This window comes from Gymnogyps californianus, chromosome 3 (genome assembly GCF_018139145.2).
Source record: "Gymnogyps californianus isolate 813 chromosome 3, ASM1813914v2, whole genome shotgun sequence".
Lineage (NCBI taxonomy): Eukaryota > Metazoa > Chordata > Aves > Accipitriformes > Cathartidae > Gymnogyps > Gymnogyps californianus.
Window position 1 is genome coordinate 6,634,947 of NC_059473.1, and position 25,898 is coordinate 6,660,844.

General features: G+C 38.8%; 2 protein-coding genes across 2 annotated transcripts in view; one reads left to right on the forward strand and one right to left on the reverse strand.

Annotated features, from left to right (window-relative positions):
* Nucleotides 1–10,068: 10,068 nt before the first annotated feature.
* Nucleotides 10,069–14,702, reverse strand: LOC127015003 (molecular chaperone MKKS-like). Its single transcript, XM_050894701.1, has 4 exons — nt 13,712–14,702; nt 13,011–13,186; nt 12,203–12,313; nt 10,069–11,738 (listed from the first exon to the last, which is right to left on the reverse strand). Exons 1-4 carry the CDS (start codon nt 14,700–14,702, stop codon nt 11,298–11,300), a joined length of 1,719 nt encoding a protein of 572 aa, XP_050750658.1. The 3' UTR covers nt 10,069–11,297.
* Nucleotides 14,703–17,947: 3,245 nt separating this feature from the next.
* The window catches only part of SLX4IP (SLX4 interacting protein), an 81,012-nt gene continuing 73,061 nt past the window's right edge, over nt 17,948–25,898 (forward strand). Inside the window, 3 exon segments of the mRNA XM_050895101.1 lie at nt 17,948–17,994; nt 19,299–19,479; nt 24,156–24,204. Of these exon segments, the coding sequence (XP_050751058.1) occupies nt 24,178–24,204 (27 nt within the window). The 5' untranslated portion in view covers nt 17,948–17,994; nt 19,299–19,479; nt 24,156–24,177.

Here is a 25,898-nt window from a genome sequence, read left to right on the forward strand (position 1 = left end):
AAATCTTTTGTATTCTTAAATTTTTTGTATTATGACTGTTATTTGATTCTGTGAGCTAGAGAAGAGACGGCATTCAGTATGGGTGGGCAGAAGAACAGGGGCACCTAGAGAATTCAAGAATAGGACATGCACATCTTTCAGATTTCTTTCCCTGCTGTCACATGATAAATCTGTTTGGATCTTAAGCTCAGCCCTCCTGCTCTGTCCCCAGAGCAGATAAAAGTGACCTCTGATCTCATGATTCTTATGACCATAGCAGAGCCTGAAAATCTCTCACTAAAACATGACCCAGGGCCTCAGAGACAGTCCATATAAACACTTTTGTACCTCATCCTGCCATTTCAGTATTTTCACTGTGGCTTTTAGGTACTGGTGTTAGTCAGAACTAGCCCAAGCAAGGCTCAGCCCTAAACATACTCCTTTGCAGATCTGAAATCTCAATTGAGCACTTGCTTGCTTTGTCCCCTTATTTTCTTTTGAGCCACATTTTTAAATAGTTGCTCCAAATATGGACATAAAGAAAGAAACACACATTTAAGCATAACTGAGAAATAGTCCTAACAGTGCCTGTTAAAACTGACAATCCAGATGCAGCCTGACCTAGAAAGTCCTTAAATTGCTGATTGCTAGAAGCTACAAGAGCAGTCCAGGAGAGTTCTTGCTGTTCTTCCCTCAGCACTTAAAGGCCACTGTAGAGAATAAAGATAATTGTATCTCATCTGAGAGTGTGCTAACTTTGTCTTATCAGTCATATCTTTTGAGGACAGGGACCATCTTGTTGGTCTGTACCTTGTTTTGTGCCTTCCGTACTCAAAGTGTCAAGGAACAGACCAAATTCTCCACATGGTGTTGAGGAAATGACAATTTCCATGCTCCTAGGACAAAGAAGAGACAAAAGTCTCCTTGACATTCCTAAGATCTGGCCCAAATTTTGAATATCTCTTTTTAAAAATCAGAATAAAATCAGATTTACAGTTTTTCTTACCATACAAGTCACTGTAATCCCCCCATTAAAAAAGGAAGCAAAAAAGCTTAACACATCAGACAGTCAAAATAAAAATAAACATGCTAGTTTTTGAAAAGGCCAGAATCTCATCAACTCCAGCTCTTGCAAGCTAAGCTGAGTGCACAGCACTACGACAACATCCTCCTGGCACATTGCTTAAGGCCAAAAGAAACCAGTAAGTGTTTGTGCGAGCTCTGGGAACACAGCAATTCCTGCACCTACTGTCTGGCTGAAGGAGAGAATCTCTTTGGAAGACACTCACTTTTCACACAAAATCTCCAGGTTCTCCATCAGGGTCTACACAGAGCACAGCCTGCCATACTCTGACGATAACCAGAACCACACAGACCTATGACTGCCTTCAAATTCATCACACAAAGAACCTTCTGTTGAGATAATTTCTTCAACTCAATTTATTGTCAACCTATCCCTGAGGATTCCATCAGGAAGAGGCTGAAGCACAGCGTTTCCGCTTCTGGATGTCTCCTTATGGCAAAAAGTTCATATTTAAGTGACTTACCCACAAAAAAGATAAACATCACGTTCAGCTGGACTTCTATTGATAGCCAGATCCCCGGGCAGGACCAATCCTTTTTTCCTAACTTTAAACAGTTATAAAGAGTATGTCTGCATAGGAATTTAGACAAATTCTTGATTAAACATTACTGAATGCAAGTGACAAGCATATTGGACATAGTTTGCCCATCTTTACCAAACAAAGTTCAAGCTTATATATGCAATGCACTGATTATTTTGTTCAGGTATTCTTTCCACTAAACACACAGTAAAGGCCATAGCATACTTGCCACACAAACTATTCTATGTTTTTATTACTTGGAATATCAATCTAATTCTCTATTCAGGGAGCCTTTCTACACAATTATGATAAAATAGAGTGTTTTCTTTCCCCCCTGCACAGAAATAATCTTTTGGCCTGTGGCTCCAAATCTACTTGCTCCTCTGCATTTCTTGGCTGTTTTTAAAATTGTATTTATTACAGCTACAGAATTGATTTTGTGCCTTATAATTACGGCTGGGTTTGCCACTCACTATGCCTAGTCATCTTTTAGGCTGGCAAATATTCTCTATCTGGAGCTATAAATATAAATACAGATAAGTAAGAAAGACTTGCAATTGTAGCAATGGCACACCAGTGATGAATTGAAGGTAAAACTCATAGTAAGCCAGGCAGCCTTGTCACAAGGCCTCACAGCAGAACAAAGAAATATGTGCTTTGGAATGATTTCCAAAGCAGACTTGCACATTTATTTTGAATCTTTTAACATCATCTGCCTGGCACCTTGCAACAACTGCTATGTATGACCAAAGCATCATTGCAAATAAACTCCTATTTCCCAATAATACAAATAGTCCTTCTAAGGCTGGTAGGCATATTCAAGAGAGGTTAATATTAACCTGTTTAAAGGGTAACTATCTGCAACATCTTTCACTATGCAAAACTTCAGGCAAAATGTCTGTCAGCAAAATGTAAACTCATCTATGTTTTTATCTCAGAGGTGGAACTACTCCTAGCAAAGCTCAATGAAGTGTCAAGCGTTGTTTTTTTGTTCGGTCCACACAGACACCTCTCTTGGAGACCAGGCATTTCATAGTCAACAATTATGTCCCCAAAATTTTCAGATACTGCTCACAGGCACTTTAAGGAACTGTCAAGAACCACTCCAGGAATTTCCCCCCTCAGAAAACCATGTCTAATGCCCAAAAGTAATTCTTACAATTACTTTTTAAATTTGGTAAGTTCAGGTCTTTTCAATCACTTAATGGTGTTGTGGATTTAAAAAAGAGGAAACAAAAAAGGGAAAAGACAACCGAGTTTTTCCCTTCCTGTCCCTCTCAAAATATCACAAGATTCAAAAAATTAGGGTTTAAAGGAGGAAGGGAAAAATCAGTTATTTAAAATACCAAGACCTAGTAACAAAATTCAGATTGTGCACTTAGTGAAGCGGAGGCTGTATGTGCTTACAAAGCTTTTAAAACAGCAGAACTTTTAATATTGCTAAGATCCAAGTCTCAGGAGAGAAACTAATAATTGAAGATTGAACTTACAGGTAAACAAAAAATTTACAGTTTTGTGCAGTGCCAAAGACATCTACAATTCCTAAGCTTTTGTTTTCTGTAACAACGCAGGCTCATTAATTCTGATTTTCTTAAAACAGAATTACATGGGGCTATATTGTTATTTTAATTAAAAAACAAAACACCACAGTTCTTTTCCTGTAAAGTGCATTATGATATTGTAAAACTTTTTTCTTTTCTTCCCCCAATGTAAGAAAAACTCCATCTTCCTTCCCCTAGAGGCACTAGATTCAGACAGATGTAGTCCTGGGTGACTTTATGCCCATAGTAAGAGTTTTAAGCAACTAAAAGTAACCTATGAGAAAGAAATAGCTTGCTTTCTACTCTAGTGTCTTTAGAGCCAATAGCAAGGTAAGCTTTAGATCCCTACCAGTGTGCAAAACCAAACAAAACCAACCAAAACCACCCACACACTGAAAATCACATTCTCAAGATTACACTGAGTATTCACAGCATCTACTATGGAGTTTGTGGATGCTTATGATTCTCTGTGATGCAGGAAACTATTTTTGCCACCTTGCCATGAGATCCGTGGCCTATATTTTGCAGCACGTGCTACATATAAAGTCATACAAGATGTGCGTACTTAAATCAGCACTACTTCAAGAAACTTAAGAGTTTCATTCTGGGCTGCTATACATACAAATTTATTATAAATTTAGCAATTCTTATGACCAAACTATGAACACAAATTAACTGCTCATTCAAACTATTTGCTGTAGTTTAAAATGTTAACTTCATCCTGAACTTAAGAACCATAATGCAATCTTAAAGCAATTGCTTAAAACAATTCAGCTATGCAACTGTGTATTTTTCTCAGGTAATAAATAACCCCACTGTCTTAAATATAAGCCATGCATTAGAGAATGGTATGTGTTGCTACTCATTGCCCACGTCTTCATAAATTGGTTCCACCCCATGCCAACATACACAGCTCCAAATGGAGACAGTCCAGAAACAGTGTTTCTCTAGTACACAAAACAACAATCCATGGTTAACCTCAGAAATTCTGTAATGTATTGTATCTATTCCTTAACATACACTGTATTAAACATAAGCCATAATGTCACACATGAGTTATTCTTGTACAGGAGCAAATTCTTCTCTGGCCCACATAGAGAAGACTGGAGTGACATCTGCTGTTTCGCATGGAGTTTTACTAACAAGATTTTTCATTTAGCAGCCATTTTGATTAAACAGATGCAATGGATCTTCTTAACACCTAAAAACAGGACGCACGTGCACTCACGCTGCTCTCAAAATGCTGCTATTCTGTTGAACGCTGATATAAAGAAGTCCTTGAAGAGATTTTACATTCACAAAGACATCAAGTGCATACAGCTTTTCTTATTTGACACTATAATATTTCAGTACTGAAAGGAGGATTTTACACAGCAATTTTCATTATTAAAAATCTAAACTAATTTCTCTGCTGCTTTGCTTTGGAGATGAATACCTTATTTGGAAAGGCCCGCACCATACCAATAAAAAAAAGACTGGATTATTCAATGCAGGTTTCAAGTATTCCACTTGCTTAGCATTTTGTATTATATTCTTTTAATTACCAACACATATAAAACAGTTTATTTCAAAGGTAAGAGACAGCAGGGACATCTTCAACTGTCTTAGCTACTGCCTGATTAATCATGTTTCAGCTGAGAGCAACTTTCAATTAGAAATGTTCCCAGCTGGGGAACATTAACACATTTGAGTGGCCAGACCAAACACTTCAGTGTCTGTGTATAATACTGAAAAAGCATAATTTATGGACAAATTCATGTTTACAAGTAAAGCATCACGACAGAACCGTTCAAGATCTGATTCAGCAAAGACATCTGGGCCAAACACAAAGCATGGAAGTCAGTCCAACACTTATCACAGAACTACCTCACACTTAAGTGATACAGGGATAGACAATTTCAGGAGACACTTTCTAGGATCATTGTTTAAATGCCAAAAAGAACTCAGGTAACAAATTAAAAATCTAATTTTCCTTTTCTAACCTCTGTTGCCTGATCCCAACAAAGAATAAAACAGGAGGCCAGGGTTAAGGCATATAAAATCAAGTGAAGAATTTGTTGTACCTTTGTTAGTTACAGAAGAAACGTTTGCTTGCTTAAAAATGAAGCAATGGAAAGCAAAAAAGAGAAAAAAGGCTGGCATAGACAGACGGCCATGCCACACTCCCCCCTGTTTAGTAGGCACCATGCCATTTTTATGGGTGCAGGTACGTGGTCTTCCCATCTGAACTCCACCAGGGAGCCCCACACGAAGTGGCTCTTGGGCCATTCCCCTTCTCAAAGATACTGGAAGCCATCTCAGCCCTCCCAGAAAGCGCCAATTTCAGGAAGTTCCTCAGACCTTAAGCACACCTTCAAACCCTTGTTTCTCCACAGGTAGGTCCCAGTGATCTGCCTCTTAGGGGAGCACAGCACCATGTCACACCTGCCCCAGATAACAGCCATCAGCAACCACACCTTTACACCATCCACATCCAATAGCTGTTGGGTTTTTCTTTGCCCCTGCCTGTTTTTTTGAGGTCAGCCCTTTTGGCTGATTGATCTCCAGGAGTGGCACATGTCCCTCCTGAAGCACTCACCACACAAGCAAAATCTCTTTTTCTCAGCACCTCCTCCAGGATTCGGCTTTGCTAACATCTCTAGCACTCTTCCTTGGCTTTCCCCTCCTCCAAGTTTCTTTAAAATCAGTAATTTTTCCACATCCTTCACCAACGATTAAGAGAGGGCTCACAAAATGGCGTCCTGCGAGGGGCTGCGCAGCCTCTGTGGGGAGAGGCCGGTTCCAGCTGGTTCCAGCAGCTGCACCACAGGGCACAGCCAAGCCCCTCAGCCATGCCAGCAGCACCTCTGCATAAACAGATTTAAGAAAGGGCAAAACGCTGCTCGGCAGCGAGGAATGAGGGGGAAGAGTGAGAGAAACACAGGGAGAGGAGGTTTATCTCGACCCAGGAAGTTTTTCACTCTGTTTTCTCCCCTCTGTCCTGTTGAGGCAGGGAGTGAGCAAGCAGCTGGGTAGGTGCCTGGCAGCTGGCCATGGACAACCCTGAGATTCACCTGCAAAAGTGCACTTGTAATCAAATCAAATGTACCAGAAACCCTAAGACAAATCCTGCTAGAGCTTACAAATTTTTAATTTGTACCTGAGTTCATGCTGGCACATGAACAAGGAGTATTAAATGAGGGCGTAATAGTTTTCTTTCTGCCTCTCCAAGTGACAAAGTCTTTCAAGAACTGAACTACCACAGTCCCTACAATTCCCTGAAAAATCACTCGGTCATCACCCTTGAGTACACCATCCATCAGCAGAGGATCCTGCGTAGCCTCACACACAAGTGATGACTCAGAGTCTTTATAAGTCATCACTACAGACTAGCAAACTCATTTTTCCCCCCCAAACTCCCTTTTTTTTTTAGCCAATACTGACCAGGTGTAATAGATTAGACTAACAATATCATAAGCCTTAAGGGAGACAATACTAAAGATGGCTTTTAGAGATGAAAGAGAGGTGATTCAGCTTCTCTACTTGTAAAAAGACTTAATGGTTTATAAAAAGGTTATCGATAAGGAATAGCTGTTGATGTTGTGGTATGCTGCCACACAAATGCTTAGCAGACAACATGTAATAGTATTGTAATAATAAGCAGCTAGTATTTAATTTGTATTTAATGTGTACCTGAAGAGAGCTGATGTTGTCAGGACAGAAAACAAGAGACACCAGTAATCAGTTTGCAGAAGCCAGACAGTATACAGCTGTGGCCTTCAAGGCACATGATGAAAGCTTGAATAAAAGGTTTTCATGTGCAAGCAGATTTGAAAGTTCAAGTTTATAAAGATGTTTGTAGTAAGGTATGAAAATAAAATTCTGCAAAAGGTATGTCTACAAGATATTTATATATGTTTAATGTAAATCTAGGTCAAGAATAATGCAAGGCAGCACAGTTAAAGATACAGAGTGCCCAGCCCAATCCTGGAACCTATTCTGCAACTAATTCTATTGGTGTCTGGACTAATGACATAGTGGCTCTATGTACATATGCTGTGACTACATTTCTGCTTCCAGCATAAATAATAAATCAGTATATACTTCTGAGCTTATAATGTGCATGACATTTATAGTGCAATGTACATAGACAAAAAGTAAAGGTGTTTCTTAACTGAGAATTTAAGATCACAGTGTTACTGGCCAAAAAGTTACTTATTAGTACTGTGCAACTTGTCTCTGCTGACAAGCAGGTAGAAATAACTCTTATTTACATTACTGGATAAAAGCTACTAAAATTCATGAAATAAACATTGTAATGTGACTAGCAACTGACTTCTCAAAAAGCCTGTCTGCACAGATGATAAGCATGCTGGAGGCAGTCTCTTTGCAATAAAAACAGACCATTTCTGCATCTTCAGAACAGTAGTAAATGCAAATCCAGTTAAAGTTCTTCCTATGACATTGACTGACTCACAGATATTGATTTTTCTGAGATTGAAGAGCGTAGTACTTACGTGACTCAGTTCACGTGGCACTGCTGAAAATGTGACAAATACTACATTTTGCTACTCAGCACAGCAAAATAAGGGCACAAGTAAAATTCAAAGTTCACATTTTGGGTAAGGTGAATTGTTTTGTACATGCTCTACTGTGCTTGCGATATTCCAGGCAGTATTTTTCTTACAAGCTTTGACAACAATAAGTATCCTCTCCCCTTACCAGGACAGATATAACACTATAACAGCTAGTTAGCCTAAAAATGCCCAAACACTTCTAAAAAAAATTAGCGTTACACCACCAATACAGTTCCCAAACTCATAAATCGGTTTCTACCCTATCTTCAAGGATTAGCATCACATGAACATCTGGTCTGAAACACATGCAGAGCACAGACTCTGAAGACATACACGATACAGTAAGGATTGCTGAGGTATCTGACAACGCTCGTCTTGAAGTTCAACCATTCCTGCACAGGGCTTTAAGGTCACATTTCTCTGTGTGCGTGTACTGAGGCTGCAAGGCAATAAATTAGGTTACTGTTAGCAACAGTAATATACTGTTAGCAACAGTAATATACTGTTGCCGAAATTTCAGAGAAAAAGAAAATGCATCCAGGTTCAATACACAGGGACAATAGGGGAGTTTTACCTAGCAGACTAGCTTAAGGAGTCTACATAAATCCTGGCCAGAGTTCCCTTAATGAAATAATACTTCAGCAAAGATTTGAGTTTGGTTTGAATTATCTATTTCTTTGTTCCTGTGCAGCAAGTAGTTCTTCACTTCACATCTGGATCTTACTTAGAACTCTTCACCCACAAATCTCCATGCCTTAAGGAGAGTTATCTTTGTTCTCATTTTATAGGTAGGAAAATAGACAGAAAAAGACTTCAGATACGGCTCAGAGTGACTCTACAAATTCACAAATCAGTAGCAGAATCAGTGAAAAGCAGGTATTCTGCATTCTTTGCCAATGCCAAAATAGTAACTTTTAATGGTGTGTCTACTTGAAATAGGATGCAATAATAGAAATACTGAAGATCCCTAAATTAATCAGCATTTCAGGTCTTCTTCACTTTGAAGTTTTAAATACCAAATGGGAACTGAAATACCAAACGAAAACTGAAATACCGAACTGAGGTGCAACTATATGAAACTGGCATCTTACTTAAACACGCTGACCTGAATGATTATATCATCAGCACTTTTTTTTTCTCCTGCTAGGCCTGGAGCACTAGCACAGCTGAGAAGACTGGAGATAAATGTTCTACTTCTTGTGCATTATCAGTAGAATTATTAAAATTTAAATTAATAGCCTCTGAGCAATCTGTGGAAGTCAGACATGACTGAGGTCATGATCTGAAGACATTTGTCTCAGTACTTGTGTAAGGCTGATTTTTCCCACAGAACAGATTTTTAAATTCCAAGGGGAGCAGGAATAAAACCACAGTGGCTTCTCAGAGGACTTACAACTGGGGAATATTTCATTTTGGCAACTGCAAAACACAGAGGCGGAAACCCACCATTTTTGCACCTATGTTTTATCAGGAAACACAGGAATTCAGCAAAGTTATGTTGCTCTTGGATTGAGAGTCAAAATTCGATTTACTTGCATTTTAAACAGTATCCAAAGTAGTATTCCTCCTATGTTACCCACTAAAGGTAGGGTAACACTAACCACTAAAGCTTCAGGAAGACTGTAGCACAACAGAGAACTGAACCTGAACTGCCCATAAGCAGCAGTACCAGCTGCTTATTTATCCTTTTCAGTCACATTGGGAGACAAAAATTCATTGTTATTAAAACTATCCCTATATGAAACCATCTTTGGTTCAGGTATAAATGAATTTTTACCTACTCACCAAAAATTAAATTTAATTTTTTCAATTTTCTAATGTGTGATTTTCTTAAAACTGTGAGAGGGGGAAGAATAGAATCAGAGCTAACAACAGTTTTACAGGAGCTGTGAACCAACCTTCAGATACCAAGACAAAAGAACACTAGCAACTACTTCTACTTAAATATTGTTTTAATTTTCACTTCACAGCTGTAGTCACTAAACTCAACATTTTTGCACTGCATAACAAGCTGTTATTATAGGAAGTAAAATACTCTAATTCGCCACTCTGAGTTAGAGACTCATAATTAGATGAAGTATTACCAAGATTCTTCTGTGCCTTAAGATATACACCATCATTTGGCTTCATTATTCCTGATGTTTTCATATGGTTTATGGTATATGGGAGGATCAAGATATGAAAGCAGCCTTTTTAGCAACCGACTTTGAACAGCCTCCATCTCAACCCTTGTAACATTCTTCCACAAATTCCCAAAGGATGCCTTATAGCACTGAAGCAATCATTTCAGGTCATAAAAAGATAAAGAACTTTAAATAATTTCTCATTTTTTCCAGTGAGAAAATGATTATTTATGCTCTTAAAATGAAAAGGACTTTGTACAAAAGGTCTGGAAAGATCTGTTTTTAATTACATATTTCAAACCTGAGTTATACAAAACAATTCTACCGCTGATACTCAGTAAATATATTAAAAACTTAAGAGACCAGGAAACAAATACGCAGATTACTCTGTAACTAACTCGGATGTTTTCTGGAAAAGCATGTCATGAACAATTTGTCCCTAGTGACTGAAAACAAAGAGGGAGAAGAAAAGGGGCAAAGAAAATGAGTTTAAGCAAGAAAGTGTAACACCCCTTTTGATCTTCCATGCAAGCTGAAAATGAGAAAGTTTCAATCATTCAGTCTACAGCTTTATTTAAAGATCAAAACAAGCCTGAGCAGCTTAAAGTCTTACTTCATTAAAAGAAAAGAAGCAATGCACAGTCAAAGAGTTAATTGAATGGTAAGTGGGACATCCTTCCTTGCAGCTTTGCTTAAATGATAGAAACATCATTATTTATAAACTGTCCTGTATTCCACAGAAGACAATCAAGGTCCACTTTACAAAAGTTTTTTCCACAGTCTGCCATTTCTTTTCAAATCTTCTATTACCTACCTGCTACCTTAAGATGTCCAGATTGAGTTTTAATAACTCGCTAAATAAATTACACATATGAATTAAAATTTTCCAGCCATTTAGAAACAGAAACTGCATATAGTACTTGGTGCCAAGATATTCAGAACAAAATTTGAAAACAAGTAGCTCAAGATATTTGCTAAGGAAAGCCTTCTTTTTTACCTACAAAATTAAAAATACCAGTGATAAAGTTCTGCTGCAATACGAAAGTCTGTTTGAATGTGTAAAGCTTTTGCTGAGACTACAGAAATGCTAACCCATAACGTACGTTTTCCCAGCAAGTGAATCAATTTTTCCCATTCCTTTGAAGATGCCAGAGCTAACAAACATCCAAAACTTTGCTTAATGCAGAGGGAATATCAAAGTGTCATTCACTCTTTTGAATACACTAATTTGAATACTCATAAGTCATATGTTACTATGATTCACTGTATATTTGGCTAATCATTTAACAGTTCCTAACAAAATGTTAAACATTTGAAAACGCTTGAGGGCACAGTAGATTAACAATCAGAAGAGTAATTAGTGGCCAACTGTTTGATTTAAAATTTCTGTCTGTTGTCCATATTCTAACCATTTAAAGTATCTTAACACATTATGTATTACTCTGCTTTCAATTAATTATCTTGCTATGCAACAGAATTCACATAAGATCAGAGCTAATTTTGATCCTCAATTACGTATGAGATCTCCAAAATCAGATTGGCTGTCTCCAGAGCTACTTGTAGGCCACTACACTTTGCAGCAAAACAGTCCAACGTCAGAAAATCAGCAACCTTTACTGAGGGCTCTTTAGGGCAGCCCTGTATAACAGGACAGCCAAACTGGCCTTGCAAAAGCCTCCAGTTGAGATTCTCAGTGTTACCATTAATCCCACAGCCACATTTTGAAACTAAATCTGACCAATTAGAGACAGAGGGAAAACCTGATGGAACAAACCAACAGTGTCCATAAACCACGTCTGTAAGAATTTCTCCATCATCATGATTCAGAGAGCAAGCTACAGACTCCAGGGAACGGCAAAACCCATCAGCAACCAATTGGTATTGTGTCGGAGAACAATCCAGATCTTTAAAACTGCTGGTGGACAGACTGCAACTCTAAAAAAAACAAAACCAGGAACACAGAAAATTAGAACACTGTTTTACAGAAAATTTTACTCAAACATATACTGTTACTTTTTTAACAGATTGTTCAGTCCTAACTAAAAAGAATTTTTCATGTGATGATTATTCCACAATAGGAAAGATTTCTAGACAAGTCAAAGCTGAGTTCTGCATGATTATCTTTCAATATAAAAATTCTACACATTTTTAACTCTTAAAAAACAAGCACTTACTACAATAGATACCTAAAGACAAGTACAAATACAGTGTTAACAAGTCTCAAAGATGTAATTAGCACCGAGTGCTTCAAATAGACTCGTTTTATATTAGTAGTTAGACAGCAAAAATGCAATGTTAATCTAGAAGAGACAAGTGTTTTAAGTGTAGCAATGATTCTACATAACTACTTGTTTCCTAAGTGTATTAAGCAGCTTTAAAAAACCTTATGTCTTACATACCTTGTGTCTTATGTATGAAGCCAGGTGAGTTTCTGTACAGCCACCTCCTAATAATGCCAAAGGTTCCTTGATTGTTAACTGTAACACATGTTCTGCAGTTTCACAGGCGCGCTGAAAACCATATGAATTTGTCGTTAGACATAGCATGATTAATAGGATTTGCCCCCATTGAAAAAACTACTGGAATAAAAAAATTTCAGTAGTTTCTGGTACAGACTTCATAAACTTGAATTACGTGTGGATATAAAGCTGCTGAGTGACTTCCAAAACCATGTTTCACTTAATGAGAAATTGTCTTTATTTGTCCACACTCAGTACGGAAAAGCAGAAATAAAAAAAGCTGTATTTTATTCCTTCTTTTTGCAAAACAGGGTTATACATAAAAAGTCAATCAGTATCAATGACATTTCTAGAGCAACTATTCAATGCAAAACTATGCTTGACTACCACTGCAGGTATTGCTGCCGGCCTTTTGCTGGGCAATTTTTCCTTTATGTTCTCATAGACCAAGTAATCAGAATGAAAATGTTTTTCCGGCACTGGCCTCAAGAACAGGTGAAAAATGTTGCTCTCTCTAAACAACTTCCGTATTAAAATAGAGGCATTGAATTAACATGAGCACTTCAAGGATTTTGAAATTCTGGAAACAAGGGCATTCCTGAATAGCTTTCTTAAAATTGTATACCTATACTCTAACTAAACTCCATTTATGTACTTTTCTAAACTCACCGTACCTATATTTCTCATTACTTTATTTTTCCATTAAAAATACGACTTTTCGAAAAAGATGTCACAAAAATTCATCTACCTTCAATTCATCCCATGCTGTTTCATTTCTGTTGCAGAGTATCAAGCTGCAGACAACTGTGTCGGTAGGAATTAGATGCACAAAATGTTTTGAAGCAAAACTCTCAATGCACACATCTTTCAAACTGCCGTAACAACTGGGAGACAATGAATGTATGGAAGCTATAGGCTTTGAACCTGTCCAATTAAGAAAAGCAGAGAACAGTATGTATTACTGACACCACAACAGCTATCTGTTGCATTTCATAAAGCATGAACTTTTTTCCTCTTGGCTTTTTAAGTTATATACATTCTTCAATACCTAACATTTCAATCTACACAGGAAATCACAAACAGAAACCACCAAGTTTTCAAAGTGCAAGACTTAGTGATAGTTTAAGATTAAAAAAAAGTAATTTTTTATTCTCATTAGATAAGAGTTTGAAAATAATCTACATTTGCAAACAGTTGTATAATCGGATATTCCGCATGGAGCAATCGGTAATCACATGTGCAGTATGTCATCGTTAGAGCCTGCAAAAGACCAATCTCACCTTAAAAAATGGTTTTCAGACTAGAAGAGAACAACTGTTGCTCAGCTGCTAAGGTAGGATACAGACAGAAATAAGAGAAACCTTACTCTGCAATGACACCAAGCTAGATAGGTTTTCATTACAAGATGAGCATTAAGGACAATGTTAGTACAGAAAACTCGCTTGTTACCTGTCATTCGACTCAGGGGTTCCATCAGAGATAGCCCAGCTCTGTCCACAGCGATGACATGGTTCTCTTTCAGATACTGTTTCAAGGACGGATGGATAACTTTCTGGCACACTACAAGGCCGACCTCATCATTAACCAGCTGCTTTCCTACATTAAGCAACTGATTCAGCTCTAACATTTCTAGAGAAATTCCATGATGGACTGTTATAGTTCCTTCTTCAGGGTTGAAGAGGTCTCCTGACATGGACACACAGAAAAGTGCTATCTTGATCATGTTTGAACAAGTTCTTTTGACAGTAAGTGGTTTTGCCAATTGAACTTCTGGTGTTTCTATCAGTAGTCCAGGAAGAACCGTAGAATCCACAACTCTTCTACCTTTCACAGGTACTATTATACACTTTCCTAAAACAGCATTAGTCTCAACATGACATGGAACAGTAAACATAAAAGCCTTTAAAATTAGCATGGTGAGATGATCAACTTCTGGTTTATTAAGCATGCAAGCAGGTTTGCTTGTTAATACGCTACGTACCAAACAAAGAAGAGTCTCAACACTGCTAAAATCCACAGATACTCGGCAACCACAGGCCTCAGATTTGAGGTAGTCCATACATAAACTCAAAAGATGTTTACTTATTTTAATGACAGTGCAAGATGCAACACTTAGGCTTTTAAAGTTTTCAATCAAACTACAGCACAGAATGGCAGTAAATAAGCCACAGTCACTGAAGCGGGATACATGGTTTTGTACAGAGGCTGTCAAAACCCTTAATACAGGATGACTGACGGAAAGACGACTGAGCATAGCTGAAGATTGTGAAGTTGTACAAACATAGCCTCCCATGCCATTGTGGAGCTGTTTGAGTCTACCAGCAGGACCGTAGCAAGATTTTAATATTCCACTCAGCAGAGACAGTGACTGACTAACTGTATCTTTAGTTAAAGGTTCACTAATAAATAATGGAGGCTTTTTAGCTTCAAGACGAGACATTTTCAAAGTAAGATTTTAATTCTGGCCAACAAAACAGATTTCATTTTTACTTGGATCTATAATTCATAGCACTTTTAAAATTTAAAGTAGTACATTTTAGTTCTTTGCAGCTAAGGATTATTTTTAATGTGAAACAGTACATACAGTACGATAACGACATTCCTGTGACTGCTCATTATCTCTCTCTTAAAATGAGGCTTAAATCCTATTGTGAAATTGATACATAACAACAGTAGTAAGCCATTTCATTCATGATGGTCTTTTTTAGCTTCTGAATGTGATCGAACAGATTTTTTTGCAACAAAGTTTACAAGCATGCTTCCAAAATGGACACCTATAAGTGACAGTGCTGCCACAAGCAGAAAGTTCTGTTTACTCCAGCTAGCTTTCCTCATCTCTTCTTCTGGCAACACTCTCAGATGAAACGCTTCAAAGCTAATTATACCTACAATAAAAACCATAAAGGTATTAGGATAATCTTATGACAACATTGCATAGCTTGAACTGCTATTTTATTTTTCACAAAAAACTCACATAAGGACAAATACCAAACTATAATGCTTTTTAATTGAAAAAACCTATTAATATTATATATAATACAAGCATATAGTACACAAATTATACATGTTTGTTAATAACTTCAATTCTGACCACCAGTTTATACACTGTTTTACCTGTAGATCTATAAGTAACAGGCCACTATAAACTGCACTGAATTGTATGAAAGTATCAAAACGATAGTGATGTTAACCTCTTTTTACTCGAGAACAAAAGAACTGAACTACTCAGCACTGCTTCCCAGGCAAGCACTTCAGAAACAAAAGCTTTTAATGTTCAAACAACTTTAAGAAATCTCTGCCTCTGAAAGAAAGGTTTCTTACTTCAAGATGCCTAATGTATAATTTTTTTTTTTCAGTTCTTAAACACTTCAAAACTTAAAGGGATATTTATTTACATTTCTATGTAATCTCTACAGTATTTAGACTTCTCTCATACCTAATTTTGTTTAGTTTCTCTTGTAATTACCATCCCTACTAACAACACAGAATATGTTACTATGTAAAGTCACAATTATTTCTGGGCAGTTTTGATCCTGAAAGGACACTGTTGCAGACCCAGTCACAAGAGTTTGACTGTTGCCTTGAAGTTATTGGAGCTTGTTTTTAAATATCTTTAAGACCTGCAATACCATCACTTAATTGATAGGATTTAGCAGTAGTTTTTGAGATGTATGATGCATTTTTGGGTCCATGTAACTACCAGATTAACTCAGCAAAAAATAATAAAACTCTGGAATACTGAAGTTAGAGCAGCAAGACTGCATCTGTTAGAAAACTCTCATTTAATTGACTCATCTCCTGCCTCAAAGATACAACTGATTAGGCAACTTACCCACAATACATAGCACTAATGCTATTTTTCTTTATTTTTGTGATCACTTCGCATCACGTATGCCACAATCCCAGGTTCTCGAACAAAGTCCTCTGTCTTCACTTGGAAAATAGGACTGGACTTGATGTAAAACCACCCCCAGTGCACCAGCCCAAGGCTAGTTCCCATAACAATCAGAACTTTGTAGTCCTTCCAGATGGTTTTAAGACCCATTGCAAACTGGCATCTACCTAGGTAAAGATAATTTATTATTTTGAATATATTCTAGAAATCCCTTTTTTACTCTATAATAATAGCACAGAACAGATGAACCTGAATGTTATTGTCTTTAATTACAGAGCAGCAGATGATTAAAACACCAAATGACACAAGAAAGCCTTACTTTGTGAACTTCAAAAAAAAGCTATAAAAATAACCTCAATTCAGACATCTTGAAATGTTAATTGCTGCATTTTCTTCAACCTTTGGCATGCTAAATCTTAAAGCTTTATTAGTTTACATTTATCTAATTACAAATCTTACTGCTTCAGATAGTAAATACTTGAAATCTACAACAAAGCAGTTTCAAAATACACCTTTTTTCCCCCCCCATAGTTAATAAAATTCAATGACTAACTGAGCTCCTAACAGACTATGGAGCTTTTAATTTGCAGGCCAAACAAGCTGCAATGCTTCTGACATCACTTCACATTGCCCAGAGTAGCAGCTATGCCTGACTACCTTAGCTTTTGACCTTCAGAGGGTACAACAGTATCAGTACAAACACAATAAATTTGTCCTTATCTAAAAAGAATGCACAAAACTCTACTTTCCACAGGATTTCATTAAGAAGTACCTACTAGAGGAAAAAAGGTATGCATACTCAGGTTTCATATCAAAATAACTTCTTGGTTTAAACAGCTACAAAGGCACAACTCAGAGTAAATGTTCCTACGCCTGCCCAACTTCATCCACCTTACAGGAGTAACGCGTCTTACTAAACTCCCCTCCATCATGCTGCGGAGATTTCACAGCTTCACGCCACTTGGCACATAAGGCAAAGCAGACTCGAAAGTCACAGAGCCGGCCAGTATGCGTGAGGCAGCCGCACTCCGGCTGTAAGCTACTAAGGAGACGCTGACGCCAGTGGCTGCAGCCCGGCCTCTGACGGGCGGGCCGACGACAGGGACCCTACCGCCCTCCGTCACGCCGCGACACGTCCCCAGTCGACCCCCCCGTACCCTGCGTCCCAGCGACCTTGCAGCGCGGACGCCTGAGGGGGCCGCGGCTCCCCTTGGGCCCAGAGACTGCTGAGGAGGACCGGCGCGGCGGGAGGGACCGGGGTGAGGGAGGTGGATGGCGCTCCTCTCCCTTTTCCTCACGCAGCAAGAGGCCACAGGTGAGGAAGGCGCCGCCCGGCCGCCCCCCAGCAGCCCCTCCTGGCGCTCACCTCTAGTCTCGCCCCGAGGAGGCGTAGGGAACACTCGGCTGCCCGACCGACCGACCGCCCGCACCTCAGCAGGACAGGCCCCAGGGCCGCGCACCCTCCCCCGCCCGTTTAAACCCTCAACGGCAGGAAGCGGCCTCGCGCAGCCCGGAAGTGCGGCTCGCGCCCCGCCTCCCCGCCCGTACGGGGCTGAGGCTAGCGCGGGGACGTTCCTCCTCTCGCCCACCATTGGCCAAGCCCCGCGTCACGTGGCCACGAGGCGCGCTCGCTCACTCGCGGGGCCCGCGTACGCCTCAGCCACCCGCTGTGCGGCTGCCCCGGCGGCCATTTTGCGTTCGGGCAGGGTAAGGCGGGCGGCGGCTACAGCCGGCGGCCATTTTGGATAGGGGACAAGAAGCTCGTGCTCGCAGCCATCTTGCTTGGGGGCAGAGGAGCCGTTAGAACCGTTGGAGGCAGGCGCGGCGGCGGGAGGAGGTACGGCGCGACTACGGCGGCAGCCTTGCCGCCGCCCGGCTGGGACCCTCAGCCGGGAGGCTCTTGGGGGGAGCGGCCGCGCCTCGGTCTTCAGTCTCGCTTTCCTCCCTAGATAAACGTGTGAGGTGATGTCCTGGGGAAGCTGCTGCTGCTGCGGTGGCGGCGGTAGTGGCGGCAGCCGGCTCCTGCCGCACCTCCCTCAGGCGCTGGCTCGGCTGGTTCCCTCCTGCGCCGCCCCGCGCGTCAGCACCCCCTCCCGGCCCGGCGAGGTGCGAGCTTCCAAAGCACCGGCCAGGCTTAAAATTATCTCTATTTCTCTGATTTTTTTCTTCCTTGCTTAACTCCTGTTGCAGTCACTCCGCATTACTTCTGCGCGCGCCTGCCTGAGCCTTCCTGCAGGCGGACAGTGTTGCCCTGACCAAAACAAGTTCAAGAAAACTTTGGTGCCTGACCTCTTCTCAATTTTTTCCTTAGCTCTTCTGTTCTGCACCTTTTCTGTATTCACTCGTCTCCTCTCTCCCCCTACTCCTGCAGTCGCTGTCAAGAATATCTTGTATTATATTCATGTGTTAATGGAGGGGTTTATTTTTAATTTTATGGATAGTTGCAGAGTTTACAACTGTAGCCAAACCCCAAGTTTTTAATGCCTAATCTCCATACAGAAAAGAGTATAACAATTTTTTTAATAATGAACATTGTAGTCAGCTGTTCTGCAAAACTTAAAAAAAAAAGGCATTCAGCAATGCAAAAAGATAATAGCCAGCACCTGTCTGTAATAAGCACTCTGATGTTCCTCAGAATTTCTCATTCCTGTAGTTCTATGCAGTTGTGTGGTGAATGGGTAACATTTTTGAAAGTGAATTGTTGAACTTGAAAGGTGAACTGGCAGTTCATGAATGAAGGAGTGTAGATAACAATGAGCTAAAAATATGCTAACTTGTTGGAGGAGTAGTTTCCAAAGGTGAAGTGGAGAAATTGGCAACAGTGGGCCTAAGAATCCTAAAACTCCAAAATGTGAAGATTCTGGTATGTCTTTTCAGAATGAGAAATACTTTACTAAACATGTGAGTAGCTGAGTATTACACTGCTCATCCCAAGCTTAGGATCAGCTCTCAGAAACTGACGAGTGCTGGGTCTGGTCTGGGCTGGACAGCATTTGACTCTGATACCGAAGGGCTGGAAAGTTCAGAAAAATTCTCTTTTATGTTGTGATAGCTAATTTTGAACTACAAAAATATTTAATTTTAACTTATTCTAGAGAGTTCCTTAACTAGCATTTGTGGTTTTGTTTCTGCCTTTTTCAGGTGCCCACCTCTCCCCGCACATGGTAAAGGCACCCAAAGATGGGCAGTGTGTGAATAGTTTGCAGCTGTTGTGTTAGAAGCTGCTATATCTTGAAGTGGGCACATGTGGCAGGAGTTTTCAGTTCCTCGTTCCTGCTGAGTTCCAAATTCCCTCACCACAGGAAGCTACTTCTTTGCTAAGGTAAGATGCTGTTCATCAGCTGGCTGAAAACGCTTTAGGTTGCTCTCTGGGAGGCCATGTTTCCTGGCCTCTCCTGTCTACTGTTCCATTTAACATCGAATTTAGGAACGAAAGATATTCTGCCATGTTATTTTTGAAGTGTGTCTCACTCTAGCTACAGGGAACCTATTTGTTTAATTCTAGAGCATGTTTTCTTGTATAGGCTGTCTATCAAAAATTTAAATGTTGAAATACTACAAATACTGTATCAAGACTTTATTTTTAAACATATAAATATATATAGTTTCTGAGAGGAGCTTTTCTGCCTTATTTGCTTATCTTCACATTTCCTTTTGTACAGTTTCCTTTAGAGGTTTGAATTAGTTTGCAACAGATACCGTATTCCATGAAACAGAGTCTTGTCACCAAATAGTAGCCATTGTAATAGATCTGTGTTTCTTGTGGTTTTGAAAATGGCAAAGTATTGTGGGGCTTGCTGGCTTTTTTTCTTGTACAATTGACGGGTGTTTTTCCTCATTTTCTGATGTCTTAGTATTGGGTAGACAATACTAAGACAGTTACTAATGTTACAGACATTTACATAGACAGTTACTAGTTACAGACTAATACTTAGACAGTTCAGTGACTTTCCTGATGGTTCACACATTAGGTGTATTCTTTTTGGTTTTCTAAGGATTTGCTTACATTTATTCTGTCTGCTGTATTTCCTTTGTCTTATCTGTATGGTCAATGCAAAGAATAGGTAGTTGGCAAACTCTCAAAGTCAGCTTACTCCCATGAAGAGCAAATTGAACCAAAGGTAACTTTTCTTGTGCATCTTCTTTCTTTTTTTTCTTCTATTATTTTGTAAATTGGATTTGGAGAGGATTTCTGCCTGCCAGCAGTTGTTCTCGTATCTGTAGTAGCAGACTTGTTGAAACAGTAGTATTCTGGATGGCAAATTGTTACAAAAAGATTGGTGATGCCAGGATAAGTTCAGCTGATTCATCCACGTGCTTTGTTTGTTCTCAAGCAGGACATGAGCATTTGGAGAAGAGATGATGCTCTGGCATGTTTTGTTGCAACTGTTCTTCATATTATTGCTACTGTAAGGATTAATGATAAAACATTAGCAGCCCAAATACTGTTCTTCAGATCCCAGGCCTGCAGCACCATTGTGAATTGTATGCCATATGCAGCTCAAAAATTACATACTATCTAGGTAAACTATGTTCCTGGAAGCACGAGGCAAAGTACCTTGTGTTCTACCATATCCCAAGGTACAGGTAATTCCGTGTAAATGTTAAATTTGTTCAATATTGTCATTACTGTTGTAGGAGCTCATAGTTGATGGTGCACTCCACAGTAAACTGTGTTTGTAGTTACAGATTTCCTAACTTCAGGTTACGATTCTAGCTGCTTGGGGAAGAGACTATAGCATTTAACATTCTCCTGCTTTTTGCTGTTTCTTGCCTACTGTTTTTCCTATTTTTGTTTGTTTTTTTTTTGTTGGGGGAGGAGGTGGGGTTCATTAGTAAAGCTCTAGATACTAGCCTTTCATTAAAATTAAAAACCCAAGCCTGAAATGCTGCTGAGACCTTTTTTTTTAAGAGAATCTGATGAGTCATATATGCCCAGGTTTTGTGGTGTTTTGAAAGGGCTGTGATATATCTTTGCTTTTTCTTTTTGCGTGATGGGGTGGGTAGTCCTTCCTTGGAGTTCTTGAACACCAAGAATACAATCTTGTACACCATTATAAGAAACTGAGAAGCACAGTTGATTTTCACTTGGTGGCTGCCGTTTCCCTTTAGCTTCTCTTCTAGATGCTCTTCTAGAACCTAGTCCTAGTAGCTGCTGTTTCAAGAATTTCTGAGTTTTATCTCCTACTAAGATTCTTCTTATAGTTGTTCTACTATGGTTAATTCTATAGAGTAGCACCTTACTACCTGACTGAATTGAAATATGACGTCCCACGTGGTCCAGAGCACTGTTCCTTACATTGTGTTTCTCAAAATTGCTATCGATGAAGTTGACAGAATTTACTCTGATAAGATAGAAAAGTTTCTAGGGCTGTTTTGTGCAAGGGAGAATGATAGCCGTGTGGCAGAAGGCATGGTATTCCAGCTTCTGTCTGCATGACTGTTATTTGAAAATTCAGTTTTCTCTATATGACTTTCTGCTTACTATTACTGTGCAGCTGATAAAAGCTCTAACTGAGCTTTTTCAGAACATAGTTGAAACATTTTATTAACTATATTGAAGTTTATTTTCAGTAGTTACTTGCAGAATGGTTCTCAGTTCAAACTCATTTTAACCTGGTTACAGTAACAACCATTTTACTTCTCACTGTTTATGATCCTTTTACTGTTTCTGTTTCTTACTGCTTGGATATTGATATGATATATAGAAAAAAATCATTGAAGTAATTGGGAGTTTTCCTTGAGCCAGTATATGGAATTGTGCCCTTACTTTCACATTTTCTCATAGTTGTTTTGAAATCTTGGGTCTCAGCTTTTGGATATTTGGAATGGAAGCACTGCATATAAGTGTTTATTTAGTTCAAAATGATTACTGTTGAATCTTAAGATCAAAATTATCTGTGCTATGCTATGTAGTTGTAAAGTGGGTCTTTATCTTGTTTTGCACTTTTTTGAAGTTAAATAAGGATATAATGACTGCATTTTGAAATGTGTAAGTGTGGTGCCTGACAGAGACACATATCACCAAGCTGACTTGTATCCTGAAATTTTGACAGCTCTATCGCAGTACTTGACAATAACTTGAAGTATGCAGTGAGAAATGAGTATGTCTTCCTGCATTCTTACTATTTTCCTATACCATCTCTTACAGAATTGACCAGATTTGTCCATCTTATTAGGAGACTAATCCTTTAGGAAATTGTAGAGTGTAAAAGGCAGCTCTGTTCTCAGTGTAGTTTCTGTTGCAGTTTGTCTATTGCAGGCAGCAGCTACTGACGCTTGTTTTCTTTCTTGATTTTGAAGCTTGAACTTGTTGTTTGGGTACTCTATCTTCTGCCAGTATACCGAGACCCTTGTTCACCTGGTTTTCTGTCCAATCCAAGGCACTTCCTTGTCTGTTGCCTCTGCTCCTATCCTGTGTGAAAACAGAATTTATCTGAATTTTTTTATTCTGGGGTTTTTGTAAATACTAATTTGGTACCATAGGGCCCATTCCATGTCTCTTCTGAATCCCGACATTGTGGGGTTAGCTGGAAAGACTTTCATGAATTTAACCTAATTTTCTACCTTTTGACAAGTGAATGTTTAGCTCCTGTTTATGTGGAGAATGATGAACTTTCCCAGTAGTTTCAGTGCTGTGACAGTAAATGTTGTCCGTTTGGGGGGGGGGGGGAAAAGCAGTTGAAAAACTGAAATCAGTGTAGAAGGTGACTAGACTTGTGGTTTGGCTTGTAAGCCAACTTGGAGCTTGTAGTCACTTGAGTGAGATACAGTGTTCTTCTAAGGGGGGGGTGGGAATTCTTAGCAATTAATTGAAGGTTTCTTCTTGCGCCCAAGGGAGGGTGTGTATAACTTCCAGCATGAATTAATGCTTCCTGAGTTACTTGGCATGGTCTGAGGCAGGGTCAGGGTCTGTGCAGCTAAATATACTTCACTCAATATCCCAAATTAAGCAATCTAAATCCTGTTTGGGATAAGCAAGAGAAGAGGATGTCCAAAGTTCACTTTACTTTTGTGCAACCACAGTAATGCTCAGGTCACATTGCTTTATGTGTGTAGTAGTCTAAAATTTTAAATATACATAATGTGTGTATATATATGCATACTAGGTGCACCAAAAGCCATAGTTTCTTATTTAAAAAAAAAAGTGACTGTGCTTTGTTCTTGAACAGGTTTAAACTGATACTACTGATTAACAGAACTGCAGGTAGTGAATGGGTGTCTCAATTCTGAAGTTTGCTTACTCCTGCTTGATCTGAAAGCAAATTCTGAAATTTGCTTAGTGTTGCTGAACCTCTGTTAAGAGAGCATGGTGGAGGATATTATTTCTATAGGGCCATTGATGTATGCAGGCGGTTGTGGGCTCTGTAGCTAAATAGAAATGGAGTATCTGCAAGATAGGAAGGGATGAACTTTACGTAGAGAGGTTTGAGGACTCTCTTGACTAGAGCAGGTATTATTTCATGTATTAAGATTGTTTTTTCTTGAAAACAATGTCTTTTTTAATTTTGTGTGTTTTCTTCCCTCTGTTCTTATTCATTCTTTCTTTAAGCAATGTGAAGGGATTTTATGTGAAGCTATTATTTTGAAAGAGAAAGTAGGCCAGGGGCTGTATACATATGGACTAGTGGTTGAGGCAGTAGTAAAGGAATATTCCAGGTTCCGTTTGCTGCTCTCTGAAAGGCTTCTTGAGGATAAGTTATGTGGGTTTGTCTCTGTCTTGGTAGTGGTCTGAAAAATAGTTCTAATTTTGTATTTCATGTGTTGGATGCTAAGTGCCTGAACAGTTAGGAAGTTCACTAAAAGAAACCAACACAGGTAGCCAAGTAATTCTCCTTTAAATAAGAGTTTTCCTTGGTTTTCTTAAAGCAGAGTATAGGGTTTGAAGAACAGCAGTAATGAAAAAAATGAGTAATAGATTTTAAAAATCCTTCTCAGTTGGTATAGAGATCGGAGTTTTTCTCTAGTGCTGATCACTTTTAATTGATATTTTTATAGGACCAGCTCACACTGACCTATCATGGCATCCAACAAATTTGTCATTAAGGTAAGTAGAATGTCATAGCTTTCATTTAAAAAAAAAAAAAAAAATCTGTAATACTACTTAGAATGTGTGTGTGTTGATCTTAAAAGTTAATGAAGAAGTGCATCCTTCAAGCTTCTGGTCATAGTAGCATATTTTGTATCAGCTTTTCTCTTTTTGGAAGCAAACTTCTTGAATCGCTGCTGTATCATGGCAGAGTGTCTGAGGTCAGCTGAAGATTGAAACTGTGTAACTAAAAGTGATTAGTTGTGTAGTTAGAATTAGAAGCTGCATGAATTCTCAGTAAAACAGTATTTGCTACCTGAAATAAAATTTAGGTTTGATTCTTCTCTTACTGTAATCTTGCAATATTATTTGTGTTCTTCCCAGATAATCTAAGAGCTCCTGGTTTAAGGCATAGCAATGTTCTTAAACTATTTATCACACTTGACTCTGTATTTGCATCTTTTTTTGCATCTTTTCCTGTTTTCAGGGATTAGTTGTCTTACATCCAGTAAAATGCCATTGCAGTTTATTTTGCAAACAGTCTCTGACTTTTGGTTACGTATCTGAAGAGTAATGCTTTTCAAAACATTCTGTAATAAACATAGCACTTCATAATTCTTCTACTGTAACTATATCAGCTTATCAATAAATAAAACTGATTGTTCAGTAAAAATTGTGAAACCTTCTCTTTTGGACCTTCTCTCTTGTTTCTGCGTTCCTGCATGTCTAGGGTAGTTTAGGTAATGCATACATTTCGAAGTGATTAGCGCAATGTATTATTCTCTTGGAAATGTTTTTTCCAGGAATTTTCTTAACAGAAGATACTTTTTCCTCTCTGGATTAGCTTGGGTTTTTTGGAAGGCATCTACAAAAACCTTCCTGACTGATCAGGCTGTGGAAGCTGTTGAAGCTTGGTTTTGTGGGTACCCAACCTGTTCAACGAGCAGACCAAACACTTAATTTTTGTGTGCTATGTGTTCTTTTCCAAGGAAAACTGCTGTCATTTAGTGGGACATTTGCTTTAATTTTTTTACTGTTCAACATGATTGTAAACTTTAAATTGACCATATCATGTCTATACTATTCACTGCTTCTGAATTGATATAGGAGTTAGGAGAAATATCTCTGATTTTGAGCACGTTTTAGCTGATACTCTGAGTCTATATGCCACCGATGTGGGTAACAACAGGAGCTGACGCTGAAGGCGTTGTTTTACTCAGCTGAGAACTCTTGATATCATCGACGTTAATGTAAGTGCCCCCAAAAAACAAGTGGTGTGAGTTGAAATATCTTCACTAGATAAAAAGCCTTAAGGTAATTGATTACTGACCTGCATTATTACAGCTTGCTGATTCAGCATAGACACTTTACTGGTATTCAGCATGTACCCTGGCAATCACTAACTAGTTTAACATCACTGACTATCTGAGCAAACGGATAGGTTCTCACTGAGCATGCATTTGTAAGTAAGCAATATCACAGATACAACTTTTCTCAAATGCTATCAGAAAGAAAATAATGAGGATAAGTTTTTGCATGGACTGAATGCTGAAAATTAACTTTTCCTTGACTAAAATGAATCAAATATATAATGTAAATATGTGAAAAACTGATTGGAATTCACTTTGTGCACAGATGTGTAACATTTTACTTGTTAAATTGGGGATTTTGTGTGTGAATTTTTGCTTCTTTACATTCACTGGATTTGTATT